Source organism: Xiphophorus couchianus, chromosome 4 (assembly GCF_001444195.1).
Source record: "Xiphophorus couchianus chromosome 4, X_couchianus-1.0, whole genome shotgun sequence".
NCBI lineage: Eukaryota > Metazoa > Chordata > Actinopteri > Cyprinodontiformes > Poeciliidae > Xiphophorus > Xiphophorus couchianus.
The window spans coordinates 25,298,765-25,317,996 of record NC_040231.1 but is presented as its reverse complement, the minus strand read 5'-3'; the positions used below and the strand labels follow the sequence as shown (position 1 = coordinate 25,317,996).

Genomic DNA, 19,232 nt, shown 5'->3' with positions numbered 1-19,232 from the left:
TTTATCTTAGACTGAGTCTCTCACAGTTGAGATATACTGTACCTATGGCAAAAATTACAGACCTCTTTTGTGAAAGGAAAAACTTAATCAGCGGTATATCAAATACTTATTTTCTCCATTGTATGCGTGTGAGGTACCGGTTCCGTACGTTGCTTTTATTTATGTATCAGACTTCAGCTCCAAAGAGCACATCTTCATGTTTTTGTAGAGTCTTCAAATGGCAACAAAAATATTCTATTCTTTTCCATCTTCATGTCTGTGCAGTCACATTCATAACAGGACTGTGAATACGTAAAAGTTACTCGATAGTTTTGCTTCAGGACAAATACACAAAGAGCATACTGGGTTGTAATGTAAAATAAAATTTTAAAACTTTTCCACAGCAACAAAAAAATCTAACCACATTTCAGCTATGGCTGAAATAAACTAAAACCAAAACGGGAAGGCAATTTGCCCCTCTATCAGTGCCACAGTTGTTAAATTCAGACTGGGTCAGAGAGAGCCACAACACGAGTCCCTGTTTTTAATTGAAAAAATTAAAAATGTTCTGCAGTAAATATTGTTCTTAACATGTCACAAATGACTGAAATCTTGTTTTACCTTTTCTTTAAACCGACCTGCACAAGTTGAAGGGCATTTTCACACCTGATAGCCATTAAACTTGGGTCGATTGAGGGCCAAAATTGCAACAATTGCTTTATTTTCTGCTGGTGACCAAACCTTTTGAAAAACCCTGTTCACCACCTCGCTTGTGGTGCTCCAACTTGTGAGGTATGAAAAACTTTTGACTTGTTTCAGATAAACTGCCACACACTTTACAGAGAAAAGGCGTGTCTGCTGGGGGGGGAGGGAGAGGGGGATACTTTTTCACATGGCAAAATAAATAAATAAATCAAAGAATCATGGTTTAGCACATCCTGAAACCTAACCCACGACTGCACAACGCCTGAGACAAAATATTTATGTGATCATTTACGAGGGTAAAACGGCTTCTGCTGCGCTCGTTAACTGATAAACATTAACAGCCGCGGTCACGACCAATAATTACAAGATACGTTTTAGGTTCTTTCAGCTTCATGGATAAAAAGCCCCGGTTCTATTTTCACTTCCAGTTCCAGGGGACCCAGAGTGTTTTGTGTTCATTCTGAACCCTTGAGAGAAGTTTCCTTCGCCCAGTCAGCCCATTTTTACCAGGAAGTGCGACGCAGACGCTGGCAGGGAGCCTTTTTATATAAACAGGCGAACTACAAATGTCGGTGTTTGCGCTGCCTGCTGCTGTGATTATTATAGGAACAGTACGCTCATATAAATATCCACAACCTCTCTGATAATATTTTTGGGTCAGTTTTCACGCTCACAAGATATTTTGATGAAAAAGATACGGAAAGAAAACAAACAGAAGTAGGGCGGAAAAAAATGACTCAAACGGTAAAGATATGCAGCAACATAGAGGCTGAGCAGCAGGACTTGGTTTCCGTACACCTTGATTTTTTGTCACGTTTTGTCAAGTTACAACCACAAATGTCAATGCATTCTGGAAAAAGTAGCTTAGTGAGGAGGACGAAAAAAAGTTTGCAGCTGTTTTCTGAGCAGAAAAATGTTTGAATATCTGTACAAAATTTTAAGACTAGAAGCTGCCAATTGTTATTTGGCAGTAGTGTTGATGAGTTGATCCAGGCGTTTCCTCAACTCTTTCCAGACGTGGAGCGGATACACGAGTTGGAGTTGATCAAGTGAAATAAGAAAACTGAAAACTGTGGCTGCATTTCTTATTCTTCCAGAGTTGAAGTTGAACTAAATCCCTTCCCTTGTTGGATGATTAATGAATCTCTGTGAGATCAAAGTTGGATGTTTTATGCATCTAACTCCTACAGCAGCTAAAATGATTAATCAGTTCATCACAATGAATGGATTATTGAAATAATCTTCGACTAATTTAGTAATCGATTAACTGGTACCTGGAGTATACAGACTCCAAAAAGGCCATTTGCTGAAATGACATATTCAGAGCAGAAAACAGCCAAAACTGTACAAAAATATATACGTTTTGCAATCTAAGATCACAAAAGCTTTTGTTGTTCCACCCAAAGCTTCTCAAGTTTTAACTCCACCTGATTCAAAGTCTCTACATAAAATGTTCTATTGAGCCAATCATTAATTGTTTAATCCAATAAATAAACAGGTCAGTCTGACACTGTGTTGATGTTAACTCAAGCAGAAAGGGCTGAGCTGTTCACACTTTTATGTTAGAAGTATTTTTTAGCTGCAGATGCATCCTGTGCTACAAATGACCAAGAGGTCACAAAATGAATTCTATGTTATTGTACTTTAGGCAATAAAATGTTTAATTTCTTATCTAAAAATGGAATTTAATTGTTTATATGCATCTTTTAATGTATTTCTAATATTATATATAAAAAAAAGTCTTCAATTAAAAACCTGCAGAATGTGGCATTTTTATCCAATTAATTGGTTAATCGTCAGAATAATCGATGACTGAAATAATCTTTAGCAGCATGTATAGTCTGGTGTATTCTTAAAGTCTGCATTGGATTTTATTTAAGGGTATCACATTAAAAGCGGCTGAATGCTTTCCACAGATTTTAAAATTGCTTTTATTTATTTTTTTTATTTAAAGCCACTACATAGGGTTGGTGCATCACACATATCTGCAGCAGTGTGAGTACTTATGCAAGGCACTGTACACCAAATAAATATATTTTGTATCTTTACTTTGCAGACTACACTAACTCTCTACCTACCTAGACTTGTCGGCTTGATAAGTTCGTCAAGCAGGTCGTAGAAAGGCAGCCTCTGGAGCTTAACATCCGGATGGACCGGGTGCAGCGAGACCGAAGTGGGCAGGTGGTGCGTCAGCGCGGTCAGCTCGTGTTTCCCGGGTCCGAGCAGCGAGAGGGGCAGTAAGGCAGCGGGCGACGGAGCGCCGCCGTGACCGGCGTGGCCCTCGTACGCCAGCTGCGTCAGGCCGGCAGGCAGCGCCGCCCCGCCTCCCCCGACGACTCCGACTGAAGCCGGGTGGTGCGGCCCGGTCAGCGCCAGCTCGGGGTGGGAGACCATTTTGGCAGGGAAGCGTCTTCGGTAGAGCTCTTTGATCTTCATGTGCACGGCGGGACTGCAGCCGGATTTCAGCAGGTGGAGCGCCTTGGTCAGCAGCTCGTGCTTGCGTCCATGTTTGTTGCGCCCAGCGTAGCCCAGCAGCACCTGCAGCTCCGACACCCGCAGGCTCATCACCATTTGCTAAGAGAGGGAGAAAAAATTATGAGAATAAACCCCTGACGTGTAACCTCAGTTCTAATACCGCTACGGCTGGAACGATTAATTGTGATGAATCGATTATTGGAATAATTGAGTTAGTAACTGACTAATTGTTAACTGGAATACACAGACCAAATCAAAAAAGTCATTTACTGAAAGAACAACACACAGAGAAGTAATTAAGCCAAAGTAGTACTATATATATATATATATATATATATATATATATATATATATATATATATATAAAGATCAAAAACGTCCTTAGTCTTTAAATATTTTCTAATCTGTTTTAACTTCACCTGGTTCAAATCCAGTAAAATTATTCTATTAAGCAAAGTTTGAATCCAATTCTTAATTAGTGAATCTGAATAAAAACTGTACTGATGTTCAGTCAAGCAGAAAGAGTTGAGCATATTGATGTTGGATATTATTTAACTGCTGGTTCATCCTTTGCAACAACTGATCAATCGTACATGTATGCAATCAAGTGTTTATTTTCTTAGTTAAAAAGGGAATAGAATCATTTGTTTACTTATATATATTGTGTTTTTCAAAAAACTTTTGTCCGATTAATTCATTAATTGTCAGAATAATAAATAGATTATTCGATTACCAAAATAATCGTTAGTTGCAGCCCTACATCCATCTTTCTAAGATCCCAATTAAATATGTGAAGGAATCAATGCCAGTCCATCTCCGCTTCACAAAACAAGATCCCTGATGTCCAAACCACTGTTTAATGTCTTGACAAGTGTGAGAAAATCCCAACATTTGACTTTAACTTATAGTTTACACAGGGGTCTCAAACTCCAGTCCTCGAGGGCCGCAGTCCTGCAGTTTTTAGATGTGCCACAGGTACAAAACACTGGATTGAAATGACTTGATGACCTCCTCCTTGTGTAGATCAGTTCTCCAGAGCCTTAATGACCTAATTATTCTGTTCAGGTGTGGTGCAGCAGAGGCACATCTAAAAGTTGCAGGACTGCGGCCCTCGAGGACTGGAGTTTGAGACCCCTGGTTTACCATTTATCTGCAAGATGTTTCACAGAACACTAAAAGTGGCTTCAAATGTTAATGCCCTATATTTTTTTTTTACCAGCCTGTACCTGCCTCATTTCAGCTGGCTGTAAAGTTTGGCATTTTACCCCAAGGGTCCATAAGAACTGACTCACATTTGGAGCCAGACTTCAAATTTTTAATGTTGCCACTTCTTGACTTTATTCTTTAGCTGCAGTGTGTCGTCAAGGCAACATTGTCACTGAGATGCATACGTAAAGTTTTAATGTTTGAAGCAGACTTCCAAAAAATAAACAAAGCGAGTAAAGTTGCAATAGAAAATGATCAGATTGAGCAACAAAAAGCCCAACCAAAGTAACGTGTTCACAGTTTCACATAAATTGATAACCAGCACTCATTGTTAATACTTCTTAACTTTTAAGGTGGGGACAGTCTATCTGTGTGGAGAACTAAAACTCAGAATTGAAAAAAAAATAACATATACAATTTTAAAGTTCAATATCAGTTCCTCATTTACACCTTAGCGGTTTGTGCAGCGTGAATGTTTCTCTTTGTTTGAGTTCGTTTCTCAATTTAAGCGTCTTGATTCAAAATTCTTGTTTATGAAAACAAAAGTTTTTCTTGTTTGGATTCTTGAATTTATTTCTCACCTGTTTCCTGCCCAAAAAAACCAACCAAACATATACAAACACCTTAGAACTCATCAAGGTAAAATCCTTCTCTGAATGACAGTACTCCTAAGTTACATATGAAAGCTAAAACTGAGAGCCCAGAAACCAAACACAGAGGCAGAACAAAATCCACATGTTCACTTTGAAAGACAGTAGGTTGCTATTCATCGTTAATCTGGTGTTGCAGTCCATCGCCCCCTTCTGAGCCACAGAGTTTTAAAACATGTCGGACAGCATTAACCCACAGCACACCTGCATTTCCCCTCAGTGGGACAATTAAGGACATTTCTATTCTTTTTCTATTCAACGGGGGGAAACGTTGAGAAAAGCCCAGTGTGAGTGAAATGCCAGCAGCAAAAGCTATCCACAATTGATTCCCAAGTAAGACTCGAGCACAGAGTTTTTGTTCTTGTTTACAATAGTGAAGTGGGGGAACTGGTTTGGACTCGCACTCAGTCTCCCCCCGCTCAGCCAACGTGACCTTAAAGTAAAATAAAAAGCACCAAACAAACAAACTGTGCAAAGGGAAGCAAAAATGTAAAAAAAAAAAATAATAAAATCCTCAATCCAAGCCTCAAGACTTGGATTTACTTGATAGGCAATTTTTTTTCTTTTCTCTTTTTTATACAGTTTAAAACCAGAAATGCCAGCGTTTCATGGCACTACCAACCTGTTGCTGCACACTGACTGTTAGCTGGCTGATGGAAGAATAATGCATTCTTCCCCAGAAAGCAAAATGTACCCACCACCCATCACTCTAATTACAGGTTTATTAAAAAGTGTAGTTGAAAAGTGTGTGTGTTAGCAGCCACCTGAAGGTTGGTTACTAAGGCACAAAGCTCGACTAATTAACCAGCTACTATCAGCTTGTTATACTCCTAGTGTAGCTCTACAACACGCAGAACAGCAAAACGTTGTTCACAATACAAAGTCAGGCATTCTTGAAAACTCTGAATCTAGATGGTGCTTATTCTAACTTTCTGCTTTAGTCGATAACAATTGAAACAATGACGCATAGATAACAGTGTTATAAGTATTACTGATTGCAAGCAGTATTGAGTTATGATTTTCTAAGCCACAACAATCTGTTGACATAAATATTGTTAAGTTTATTATTTTATCCTTTTATTTCCATAAAAGTTTTTACCAAAGCTTGTAACAGTTTTCCACCAAATCGCTGTGTTTCAGGACAGTTCTGCAGCCTGCAGCTGCATGTGTGGGTGTGTGACACGCGTCGCCCATCGGATGCCGTGTGTCAAAACAAACACGGTGAATGAAATGAGCTGAGCTGCTTTCGATGGCAAATCTGTTCAAATGTATGAAAGTGCTTCAAGTTTAGTAATAATAAACAGATTTGTAGGTTTTCTTATGAAACACGGAGAGATAAGAAACTGAAAGCTAAACTAAAACAATTCCCCAAATAATAAACATTTATTAAATACAAGGCATTTTAAAATGAAAACCTCCTCTATTATTGCCTCTTAGTTGAAAGATAAAAAAGAAACAGATTGCAGTATTGACTGAACTGATGACCATTAGAGAATATGTAATATTGTAATATATAATATAATCTGAATAGTCAAGGTTTTTTATATGTAACTGCATAAATAATAAGGGCTTCAATTATTGATGAATGTTAAAAATGACAATTTATGCACACAATTCAAAGTTCAAAGAAAATCTTTTGTAGAGCATATCTATGATTCTCTAAAGCATATCTATGGTATTTCTGTTTGGGAAGACAAAATGAGAAGGACTTCGCTGCAGCAAACAGAAAGGGGAGGGGAGGGGACGGACCGCTGTCAGTCTCATACCTTATATGGAAATGGGACCGTTGGACTCCGGAAGTGAAGGGGGCGCTATTTCCTATATTATCCGCGGTCTCCCGTTTTTTTTTTTTTTTCTTTTTTAAATCTGTGATATATCTTCACCTTTGGGAAGGAGTTTCACTCTCAGCATGTACTTGAACTTCTCTCTTTTATTTACTTCAGCGCAGCTCACAGTTTTTAACAAATTCTGTAGCTTTCTGTGTACTTCTAAATCTGCTCTTCAGTCGCATCTTTTCGGGCCTGATACTACTGCCTCCAGTGGTGTGGGGGTGGTAACACAATTAATATAATTACATTACTAAATTAGAATACTGTCCCACAAAGTCTTTATTATTTATTATTAATTCTGGCATTACTGGAACTGTAAAAGAAAAAGTCCCTCACAAAACACCAGACCTTTTCATTTTCTTAAGGAAGTAGAGCTAATTAAATGAGATAAACAAGACCTGAAAGTGGCTCCAGTTTCACTCGATGGCCAACCTGTTGAAACTGTGGTAAATTTTAAATACCTCGGGGTCATTCCTGGACAGTCAGCTCAACGTTGCTGAAAACACTGGCTATATTTTTAAGAAATGTTTTCAAAGACTCTATCATTTAAGAAGACCCAGTGATCTCGGGGTTACCTAACTTGAGGTCGTGTACAACCAGTTAGGTAGAGGTTGTTGAGTTAAAATGTTAAAACTTAACATTTTAACTTGAGTTTTAACTCATCCCAGGTTTTAACTGTTGAGTGTTTTAACTTTTCATCTTTTCAGCTGGTTCGGTCACATGAGCTGCAGACTAACAGACAATCTTTTAAGAATACTTTCAATGGCAGGTAAAATAGTAGGTAATATTTCGAGCTTATTAAGGCGTTATTGTGTTCTTCTGGTAACTATAGAGCACAGGTGTCAAACTCCAGTCCTCAAGGGCCGCTGTCCTGCAGATTTTAGATGTGCCACAGGTACAAAACGCTGGAATGAAATGGCTTCATTACCTCCTCCTTGTGTAGATCAGTTTTCCAGAGCCTTAATGACCTAATTATTCTATTCAGGTGGTGCAGCAGAGGCACATCTAAAAGTTGCAGGACTGCGGCCCTTGAGGACTGGAGTTTGACACCCCTGCTATAGAGCATCTATTAGAAGTAATTTATTGACAGTGCAATAATTATTCTTAGCCAAACTAAATGATAACATTTACCTATAGCAACCAAAGTGTTTTACTCGATGCACAATTTGTTGATATTGTGATTCTAAGAATCACAAAATCAACGTCCCTGCCCCGTCCGGTTTGCTGCAGCGAGGTGTACTTGGACAAAATACCAAGACACAATGCTTCATTTGCAAAGCAGCCAATCCAAGAGAAGCATTCCTTAGTGCTGATTGGCTGAATCCCCAAGAGCAGAGATAAAGAAGACTGTAGATGTCAGCTTTTGTTTCTTTAGTGCTTTGTCATGCTAAGATTCCACTGTGTGTATTCGGGTAGATTTGGTGTTTGAACTATTAAATTTAGCAGCTCCAGGCGTCTCCTGAAGGGGTCTCGAGTATTCGTGGATTTCAGCTCTCGGTGGTCGGCACTGGTTCAGAACCGTCATAAATACCAGGGGTCAACTGTCAAATTTATAGGGAAGAAAATCTTTCGAGAAGCATAATTGATCGTTTAGATTAATTATGGTTATTGCAGTACAAGTTTTACACCAACTCATGCATACAATACTCAATTCTGCTGCTTTGTTAGGAGCTTCACAAATGCAAATAAATACATAAAGTAACAGGCTCAACCATGCTGTGAGTTCCTAACAGAACAGCATTTCACCCAACCACACCACATAAAAATAAAGGTATCAAGTTAGAAATTTCCAACCTGTTCACAAAAGCAATCCAAGTTTTGCACAAACAAATAAAACAAGAATAAACAATGAACAAGTCTTTTTAAGCAAGACTATTTTTTGGATTGGAATAAACCCACAAAGGCTTTTTTTTTTTTTTTTTCCTAACTTGATATGAGGCTGAGAGCCAAACTCCCACGGGACAGTAGGATGGAGCAGGTTCAGCAATAGCACAGAAAAAGGAAATAAATAACAAAAATACACAGTTTTAGGCTTTAGCAACAGTTTGCAGAAGGATCATTTCACCATCCCAAATTATATAATTTAAAGATGGTACCTTAAACTCTGCTCAATAAACATAAATTTCGTATGGTTTTTACAGTTTAACTACTAACATTTTAAAAGATAAAACTGATCTCAAACCCACAATAAAGTGTCACCAGGCGATATTTTAATTTTAGGACATAGTACTCTATTTTAAGTTAAACTTTTCAAGAACGTTCATTCCCTAAATGTTTCTGTGTATAAAAAAATACAAACCAAAACACTATAAACAACATTATTAAAGCTATACTGACATATTTAAAGCAATGCAAGGTATTTATCAGTACGTATAATAGTTGTTGCATTTCTGCTTTTGAATAAATGCAACTTGAACTTTTCATATATGTCTCGTTTCCAATAAACCGGACAGGCCAAAACAGCGGCGAAATCTCACCTGATGTACATTTTTTACATAACAGTTTGAATGTAGCTTGATGAAAAAGTACTAAACACTGCCTCAGTTTCATGCAACAATGTTCACATGAGCCACATAACTTATGTTTTGCATTCAGTTGATATTTGAAATGACAGATATACTGTATATACACGACATATGTGGGCTACTTTCTGTGACCTAACCACAGCAGCTGCGTTTTATACAGTAACTAAGAAACGTGTTGCAAAAGAAGAAAAAATATATGTACTTTAATGAGGGAAGACACTGCATGCAATTAATACCACTCTGTTTTTATTAGGGCACCTGTCTGTTCTTAAATGAATAGCCATAGTTTTCGGAGGCTATCCATAGATGAAATATTAAACTCTAAAGTTTGGTTTATATTGTTTTGTCTTGGTTCTTTCATCGTCTGAGACAACACTGAAAACTGAAGCTTTTGGCACTTTGCTGTGACTATTATCCTTGGAAATGTCAACTTATTTTTATCTCGAGTGCCTCAGGTGTAAAGCGCACCTCTCACGCTGGTTCAACCACAGAACCGAGCTGTGTGATTAAAACCAAAACGCAGCAATAATACCAGTAAATCTGAACGGAACAGAAACCCCAAACGATTCACAGTTTACTGTAACTCATGCTCCACTTTTGCACATTGAACTTTCACTCTCTGCAAATGTCGCAAAACAATTTCTGTTCTGCATTTATAGGAAGTCTTCCCGTACAACTTTTTCATATAGATTTAGATTAATTACTGGTGTTCATAGAAGAACAGAAACTCTAAGGTGTTTCAGCCTCATCCAGTTTGCTTAAAAAAGAAGAAAAAAAAGTTTGGTCAGTACCAGTGGCTCCATTGGGAAACAGCCCCAATAGTTGATTTGAAATTAAATTACAAAATGTTTCCCTGAAGGAAGAACGATCAGTCTGAGTGCAGTAATAAACAAACATTTGCTATTTAAATAAGACAGGTTTACAATCCCATGGATTTTTGTTGTTTCCTCTGTGTGTAGCTGATGATTTCTGCCGTAGGCATCTTATTAAAAATGACTAAACATCAACTTTGATTATATGGGAACTTTAAGTAGTACTCTAAGCAAATAATGAGCCTCCTAACCATAGTAGTTGATTTTAAATGCAGCCTTGCAAGAAGCTAATAACCCGCCTTGATCATCTCAACCCACTCTGCAGTGACAATGACGGACAAAAAGTCAAAACTGGAGCCAAAAGTGACATCCCACATTTGGATAATAGTTATCCAGGAACCCAGCCATGTCTAGACTTGGTACTGCTGATTATAAGTGTCTTAAACTACCCAGAGCAGAAACATGGCAGATTATTCACAAGGCTGCAAGTAGGCCAGCATACATTTTGTGAAGATCATTTAATTAGTTAACATTTTAACAGAACATTACTGTATAAATAAGGATTCTTTTGCAGACAGCTACTAAATAGGATGTTTTCTGACTTTAATATTGCGATAATGATATTGAATGTGATGAACGCTTTTCTTCGCCTCTAATCGTTTCCCTCATCACTTTTCTCCTTACGTTAAATGTAAAGTGTTGGCACTCAGGGCTGTTAAGGTTTGTGGAGATTTTATGAGTATGAATGCCTGGTGTCAACAATTTAACATTGCACACATCAATATTGCAATTTCTGCAATATTGCAGTTCGATTGTGCAGTTCTGATTTAAAAAGCATAAATATCTGAGTTTAATCAAAATTAATTAATCTGAATTGAGCATCCTCTGTGTTTTTCTTTCTCATATAAATCACTAATTGCTCAGCACCTCAGTGCTCCTTCTTCTTCTTCAGTGGCTCAGTGATGTCTCTCTCCAAGATGGCGACGTTAGAAATCCCAAGATTTCTAAAGATATCCACATTTGTCCACAGTCCATTTTTCAGACTTCTCAGAATTGTTGTGTATTCTTATAATGTATAAAATACAAACATTCACTTTGAACGTATGGCAGACATTTCTAGCACAGGAGAGGGAAGAGTGGAAAGAATAAGGAAGGAATAATGAAGGATAGACACGAGGAAGGAAGTACAGGGACAATAAATAAAGGACAAGGGAAGGAACATTTTCTCTGTCCTTCAGACAAAGGAATCAGGAATAAAGACTAAAGACACAAATATTTTTCCATATTTATGTGAATCTATTAAATACTGAAATCAGATTCCACAGTTTTCCAGACTGTCTAGGTTCCCTGCATTTCTGTTATTACCTTTGTGCATTTTGCTTTTCTTTCCTATAGAAAATACTCCTGAAGAAGTCCTGCTGTGTTTTCCTCTCCTTAGATCCTTAGACTTGGACCTGAATCTGGAAGAAATATGAGTATGACTGGAAGGTATTTGACTGGAGGAAGTGAATTTAAACTGAACTGGATTTAGAGATTGAAATGAATTGGACCAATTTGTTTGGTAAAGAGTCTTGAAATTAGGATCTCTTCTTTTTCTACTTAATCTTTATTTACCTAGGAGGACAGATTAGAACAATTTCTTATTTACAATGCCGCTTCGCAAAGGGCAGGGGCTTTTGGGGTAACAGGTGGTCTCCATCTATTCCTTATATTCAGTAATGCCACAACAAAATGTTGATTCACTCAAGTTATACTTGACATTCGAAACAAACTTACTTATATTTAAACCATCTTCCTTTAATCAACACCTCCAAAAAATCCTTTATGTTTTATACATTTCCCACCAGGCACTTATGTTTTTTTATTTTTGTGAATCATATCCTACTTCTTGAACATGCACAAGTCTCACCTGATAAAGTGAGACTTCATCAGCCCTAACCTCTGCTTCCTGAGACGTTGGCTGCAGAATGACGCAGGTCATGGGGTCGTTTAACACCAAAGGTCTGAAAGCCAACCAACATTCACACCGTCTGAAGCGACAGAGCTGCACCTTATGCGCCGCTGCCACATAATGCGGACCATGCAATTTTTCACACAGTTTTAGTAAATCCCTGAGACCTGTTCAAACACTACACACTACTCGCAACCAAACTATCAGCCTAAAAATGGACCGAAAAGCCGATTCCTGTGCAAAACAGAAAGTTGAGGCTGCACAGTGTAACAGGTCCACCCAGAGTAAACCAGACCTTTTCTGCCAATACACACAGAAGCAAGCGGGAGGCAGACGCCCATATGTGAATGCAATTCTAATGCCTCTGGTCTGAGCCACACTGCAGTCATAAAAACACATCATTCAAACACAAGACAGCAGGAGGCTCAATCACAGGTGCAGCCGCCTATAGACTCTCGGTGTGTAGAAATGTGCGTCGTCCACGCCGGAGTAGCATTCGGATAATTCAACATGATCTGGAATTATCCGAACATGAACACGCAGTTTATCAATTCTTCTGCTACCGGCATGAATGGTCAAGTTTCATGAAATATGCATGTAAATGTGTGAGGGGTGGAGCGACATGGAGAAATGGTGACACTGGCTGCCGATCGTTTCACACACACGCCTCCCCCGCCCCTCGCCTACTGCTGCCACAAAGCAAACACACAGAAAAGGAAGACAAATACACAAAAGCACAAACACTGCCTCAAATAAACCTGGCGCACACACACCAGCACACACAGACACACAAACACTTCCACCACATTGCGGATGTGTTACATTCCTCTGGCTTCAAAAAATAGAGGGAGAACAAACAGGGAGGAGGGAAAAAGAAGTGGCAAGGGAAGTGTTGGAGGAGAGACAGATGAACAGTTCACTGCCTGCCCCCCCCTTCCTCTTTTTCCTTTCTTTCCGCTGTCAATCATTCTCTTCAGCATTCCCGGTCAGCGGCACGCAGCTTCGAGCTCTGTTTAATGAATGATTTATCTCAGAAATCTTTCTTTGTGCACAATATGTTTTCCACCAAATGTTAAAAATCTTTCTCATCACTTTTTTTTTCCTGTAGACAGACGGATAGCTTTGTTCTTGAATGAGGAGCAGAGCTAAACCAACAGATGCCGCTTTGTTCACATTTCTTCCTCTAAAAGCTAAAGACCTACGGGGGGAATAAATCATTAATAATAAACGGCACAGTCAAATTCTGTCTCGTTTTGCAGTTCCTGAAGCTAAATTAGTGCAACCAATCAGTGATCAGTAGGTCAAAAGTGACAAATCAAATGACAAATGCCTCAACACTGAAAAAGCCCACTTTGTTGTGGTCTGTGAATGCATCACTAAACAAATTCATTGAGGCACCACTTTTCAAATAAAGGTTATTATTTTCCCAACTTTTTTTTAAAGCCCCGTTTTTATAAGAGATACAAATTCATTTGCCTCAGTTACAGTAAAAGGTATCAATGTATAAATACATTAAGCGTTCTCTCTTCTAGACATTTTTTACTAAACAAAAATCATTGAAATACTAGGATACTATATAAGCCCAAAGCAAGATTAAAGAGTGTAATTGCTGTTCATTTTAGGGCTTTAAAAATGGTAAAATAATAATAATAATAAAAAAATACAGATAATTCACTGAAATTGTGAACCGACCTTTTGTTTAAGCTCAGTTTAAGTTCAAGTGAGAAAACATGAGGTCAAGGTATATTATTTATGAAATGAGTTAATGGATGAAACCAAAATCACTGTAAATGATTCAAGAGCTGCGTTAGTAGGAATACAAATCAAAGCGTTTGTGAACCAGCTGGAGGTTGTGCATCAACAGATAGTAAGGAACATATTTAGACGAATGAATGAAAACAAGTTCGATTTACTGTAGATTTGCTTAATTTTGTGAAACACAGATAAGCATCACACAATTATTAAGGAAACTAGACCCAAATCCAGACTCCTTTAAGAAAGGAGATGGACAGTGTGTATAAACTATCGATGGGTCCCACTTCTTGGCTACCCTGGGAAAGCTTGCTTTATGGTGCTTGAAATGAGGCGCAGACTGATCGTTCAACTTCAGATCCAGGAGGAGCAGCGTGGCTTTCGTTCTGTCTGTGGAACAGCAGACCAGATCACAGAACCGATGAGGGAAGTTTGGTTCTCTGATCCACATGGGTCCCCAGAGGTATTTTGCAGAGGGCGTAAAGGGAGTACAGGGTTCCCAGGATGCTTTTATGAGCCATCTAGTAAAACTCAATCAAGGGCCGCGTTCGCATTCCTGGCACACATTTGAACTTGTGTCTAGTGTGAGTTGGATTCCACCAGGGCTGCACCTGGTCTCTGACCCAGTTTGTTCATGGACAGGATCTCAAGGAGTCATGGAGAGGACGGTGTCTGGTTCGGGTACGTCAGAATTTGCTCTGTACTTTCAGTAGAAGATGTGGTTCTGTTGGTGTCTAGAGGGAATGACCTTCAGTGTGAACCAGAGCTGCTTGGAGCTGAGACTGAGCAGCCGGGATGAGACGGCTCCTCTATGTGAGACAACAGAAAATGGTGGATTGCTCCTAGTAAAAAGGGCTTAACTCCAAGGGGCTGATCTGATTCGGGTGTTCCTAAGTGTGAATGAGCGACTATGTCTTAAGATGCTTAAACTCCTTGCAGTGAAGTTTAAGTTTATTGGTTTCTTGTTACGAGTTGTTTAGTGGGGGATGGACAGATGGATTAGGGGACTCATCTACAATGTTACCGCTGCTCCAGTCTGTTGTGAAAGAAAAAGCTGAGCCGAATAGCAAAATTCTCGATGTACCAGACTGACGACATTCCGACCTTCAACTCACATCATACCAGTCAATCCACAGAGATCAAAGGTCGTGTGTGCTTTCAGAGCATACAGCTGGGATTATGGAGTCAAAGGGGCGTGCTCTACAACTCCCAGCATTCAACAGACTATGGCACAAAGAACAGCAGAGAACACTAAGTTCTCTGTGATGAAAGAATGCATTCAGCGTTTTAAATGTGAGCGAAGTTGCTGTGCACCTTCCTCCACATTAGCATCGGCATCAAATTGTGAAACATGATGTGCCTCTGCTCGGTGCACACAACAGATTCCTGCTGCAGGAGCCATCTTTGCTTAATAAGCCACATTAAATCCCATTATATTGCAGTTCATAGAGGCGATCAGTTTGCAGCTACCTCTTAAGTTGCTGCAAACTTAAGAGGGAATATTATTCCCTCTATGGGGGAATAATATTGGTGGGTGAACTTCAACCCCCCCTTCATGTTGGGCCCTCTCGGTTTATGAGGATGCGTAGAGAACAAAACAATATGACAGGTACTTAAAGGTGTCGAAGTACATTTCTTTAAATTCATAAAAGCTTAAATGTTAAGAAAGTAAGAATAAAAATTTTGCACCTCCTTGAGTTTCTAAAGGAATTTTTTATTGTTGTTGATTTGAAGTAAATAAGTAAGTAAATATTAGTTATTTTGTGAAGAAATGCACTGAATAAACAAGAGTTTGTTAAAAAGGAAGAGAAAATAATGAACTAGTTTGATAAGTAAAAATAGTCTGTTAAAATATTGTGTTCTGTTGCTTTAAGACTGAAAACATTTTCATAGTTTTATGTGATGTACAGCTAGCTCTACTTAAAGCATGTATGTATGTATGTAACCTCTATTTACTTAGGTATGTGTCATCGAGTTTAAAAATATATTTTTCAAGTAAGACCTGACCAAGACTTGGAGCAGCAGATCAACAATTACAAATCTAAATTACAGATATCAAAACCCAATTAAAATAAAACATAGATGATAAAGGGTGAAAAATAAGGAGCAAACATAGCCATAACGGTAAAAATAGGAATAATATACAACTCGACAATACAGAAAAAGGCGTATTTACTATCTGATTAAAAGTTGCCTTAAATACAGTAAAAGAGATAATTTCATTCAACTAAAAGTCTTTCTGCAGTTGATTCCAGCAAATTGGGAAGATTTTTTTTTACCATCATCATTGTGAATGTTGGGCACAGTTAATAAAATAAAGTAATCCTAGTGCAAAAACTAAACCTTCTGAACAGGTGTGTCAGTGTTAGTGTGTATTTTTATATTGTTCTGCCTAAGGTCAGGCACTGCTAGTGACTGATTGACTATTGATCAAAATTCTCCTGAATTATGATTCATTAAAGGGTGGGACTAACCAGGAGGAGAGACAAAGGGGAGAGAGACAAAAGCAATGTGGAGACTCCGTGGAGTCTGCAGCAACTTTTGGAGGAGTTTGTAGGAAGTCTGCTCAATAAGTGCAACAACTTTTCTATGCACTGGAGGGACATGCGTCGAGCTGGCTGCTGGAGTTCTGCACACGAGCCTGCTGAGAGGGAGAGACTGGCTGCTGTGGATTGCTTTGCGTTTCCCACGGCCTTTACCGAGAAACATGTGGATTGTTTTCTAAAAGACAAGGCATCAGAAACTGTGGATCTAAAAACAGTGGTGAGTGACTACTGGACCAGGCCTGCAATGGGCGGCTTTTTCAAAATATTGTCAGCTTTTATCTGTTTTATTTTTTGATGGGCCCACTAATTAAAAACTGTTGTTTACAGTTATTTAATTTTTACTAAGACCTAGGGACTGTTATTTGCTTTTCAGAGAGTTTAAAGTTGGCTTAAAATCCCTTAAGAGTTTTAAAAAAGAGAAGAAAGGTCCTGATTTCCAAAAGATCTCTTGGGGTTTATTTTGAGACTGAAAAACAATAAACACTTTTATGTTTAGTTATTTAGCCAGACATAAGTCTGTGGGGAGTGTTGTTCTAAGGTTTAGTCTGTGGTCTATTTTGATTTTGAAATTTGGCACTTTAGTTTCACAAAGTCTCATTACTGGATGATCAGGCATAATTAAGTCAACCAAGTGCAAAGAGTGATAAAATATCAATAATTAAAAATAAAAACGAAAACAACAAATGCTCCTGGAATGCCGTGCAAAATAGGAAGAACCAAGAACTTCAGAGTGCTAACTAGTGTTACATACTGACAAAGCGCTACCATCATTTTGCATGGGCACATGCAGATAGCTACTTTTGGACATGAACAAATGTTTAGCGTTATAAAATTCCCAAATCTAAGCAGCAGCAGCAGCGGTACACTGAAGAAAACTTGAAAACGGCGGAACACGAGCGGCATCCCAGAAATCAGCCTAAGTGTTGGTTAAACTGTGTTTCATCACTTCCCACTGCCTGCACACCATGCTGCAGCTTTACGGCCAATTAATGCTGCCTTTAAACTCATAAACAGTTCCACCCGTTTCTAGTGATGTTCAGACTCTCTACCCCTCATGCTTTCAGTGTGCTTAGTAAGCTGAGTTGAGTTTGAGTAAATAGAAAACAGCAATGGTGGAGAAAATCTTGATCATGTCAATTCTCTGAAGAATACATAAACAACGATTACCTCTGGTAATGCTTGGCATGTTGCGTTTCGGTAAAGGTCCACGACCTGCCTAAGGGCGGACTAAAATATGCACAAAACAAATTCAGAAGAACAGAAGCCTCTTCAAATTAGACATGAAAAACAACCATAATTCCTGGTGAAGGAAACAGGACTCTAATATTCATGAGTAAGCGCTGTGTTGTCAAAAATAGCATGGAAGTCAAAGATCTGATGGGTTTCTTTTTTCTTTTTTTTCATTACCAAATTACAGACTAAACTTAGCACATTTTTGAATTTGTCGTGTGGTTGGGTGAAGATAATGAGCGCCAAAATGGGTTTACTTTATGATCGCATTTTAACATCATCACTAAAACATTTCTGTAAAATAAAAAACACGCTGTGAATGAAAAACCGTCCGCTGTGTAAGACAAAAGAATCTGGAATCTAAAACATCCCCTTTTGAGCCTCTTTTCATCTTTCCTAAAAAGAGTGTTTTATCTTTATACAACCTGTTGAGCCTTATGGCCAAACGAGCAAACAGATTGTTAGGCTCCCAGGAGGGAAATTGTGGAAAAGCTTTAGTTTCTTTTCTTTTCATTTTTTTCATAAAAAGGACAGAAGTTAAACTTTAAAAAATCGTTTTAATGTGTAAAACATAAGGCATATGGAGAGTTAGAAAAGTGAAGTAAAAGTAGGTAATACAAATTCACCAGTAAATTAGCAAGTGATGAAATTTGAAATTTAAAAGAATTAAGTCTGGAAACTCAATTGATTAAATCGTTTAAACTTGTCGAGAAAAACGTATTCTTTTGGCACACTTGAGGTGAGTAAATATCAGACAAGGCCATTAAAGGTTTGAACCACTCAACAAAAAACCACAGACTCCTACGACATGTTGCGGTTCTACTAGTACAATATACTGTTTTTGTTTTTTTCCCACATATAATAATTCTTGTCTGGATCTCAACCAATGCATCAAAGGTTTGTATTAATTAGGTGACAATAAAAACCCGAAGGAAGACGTCAAACCACAAAGGTTTCTACTGTTCTCCATTTTTTGATTCGTTCAACTTTGTTCCTTGCCTACCAGGAAAGGGGAGGTAACAGCATTTAGCAGCAAATTTAATGTATAAAATTATGTCCAAAAACTTCCATAATGACAATCTAAAACATGACAGCTGTAATAATTGTGTTAAGTAAAAACACACAGTTTTTCCAAACAAGAACACCTAATAAAATACATAAAATTCTTCCGTATTTCTAACTGGAATTCAAAAGTAACAGTTAGATTAAAATTGCTCCACTTACAGGCAATTTGCAAAATGAATGTCTAACCATTTAATCAAATAAATCAGCATAAAAAGTGTCCCAACACATCATAGAGAAAGATGGATCCACCAAGCAGAAATATCGACACTCAATAATTTTGTCCCTGATGGCCAATTTGTGAAACGTCTCCTGACAGCTGAGAGTCTGTCATTTTACGTCAAACGTTATGCACAGCTCTCGGATCGACTCTGAAACCTTCTCCAGAAACAAATTTGTTTTGTGTGTGTCTTTTAAGGGTTTTTAAGACCCGCAGACACCCAGCAGACTCCTGTCAGACTGAAAAGCAGTGTGTAGGGTAATAATTTTCTGTCCAGAGCTGGCGAGAAT

General features: G+C 38.3%; 1 protein-coding gene across 1 annotated transcript in view; it reads right to left on the bottom strand.

The window, feature by feature from the left end:
• Positions 1-19,232, bottom strand: part of LOC114143278 (E3 SUMO-protein ligase PIAS1-like) — a 64,440-nt gene that overhangs the window by 27,334 nt on the left and 17,874 nt on the right. The window contains exon 2 of the mRNA XM_028015159.1: positions 2,763-3,258. Within this exon, the coding sequence (XP_027870960.1) occupies positions 2,763-3,258 (496 nt within the window). The remainder of the gene's footprint in view (positions 1-2,762; positions 3,259-19,232) is intronic.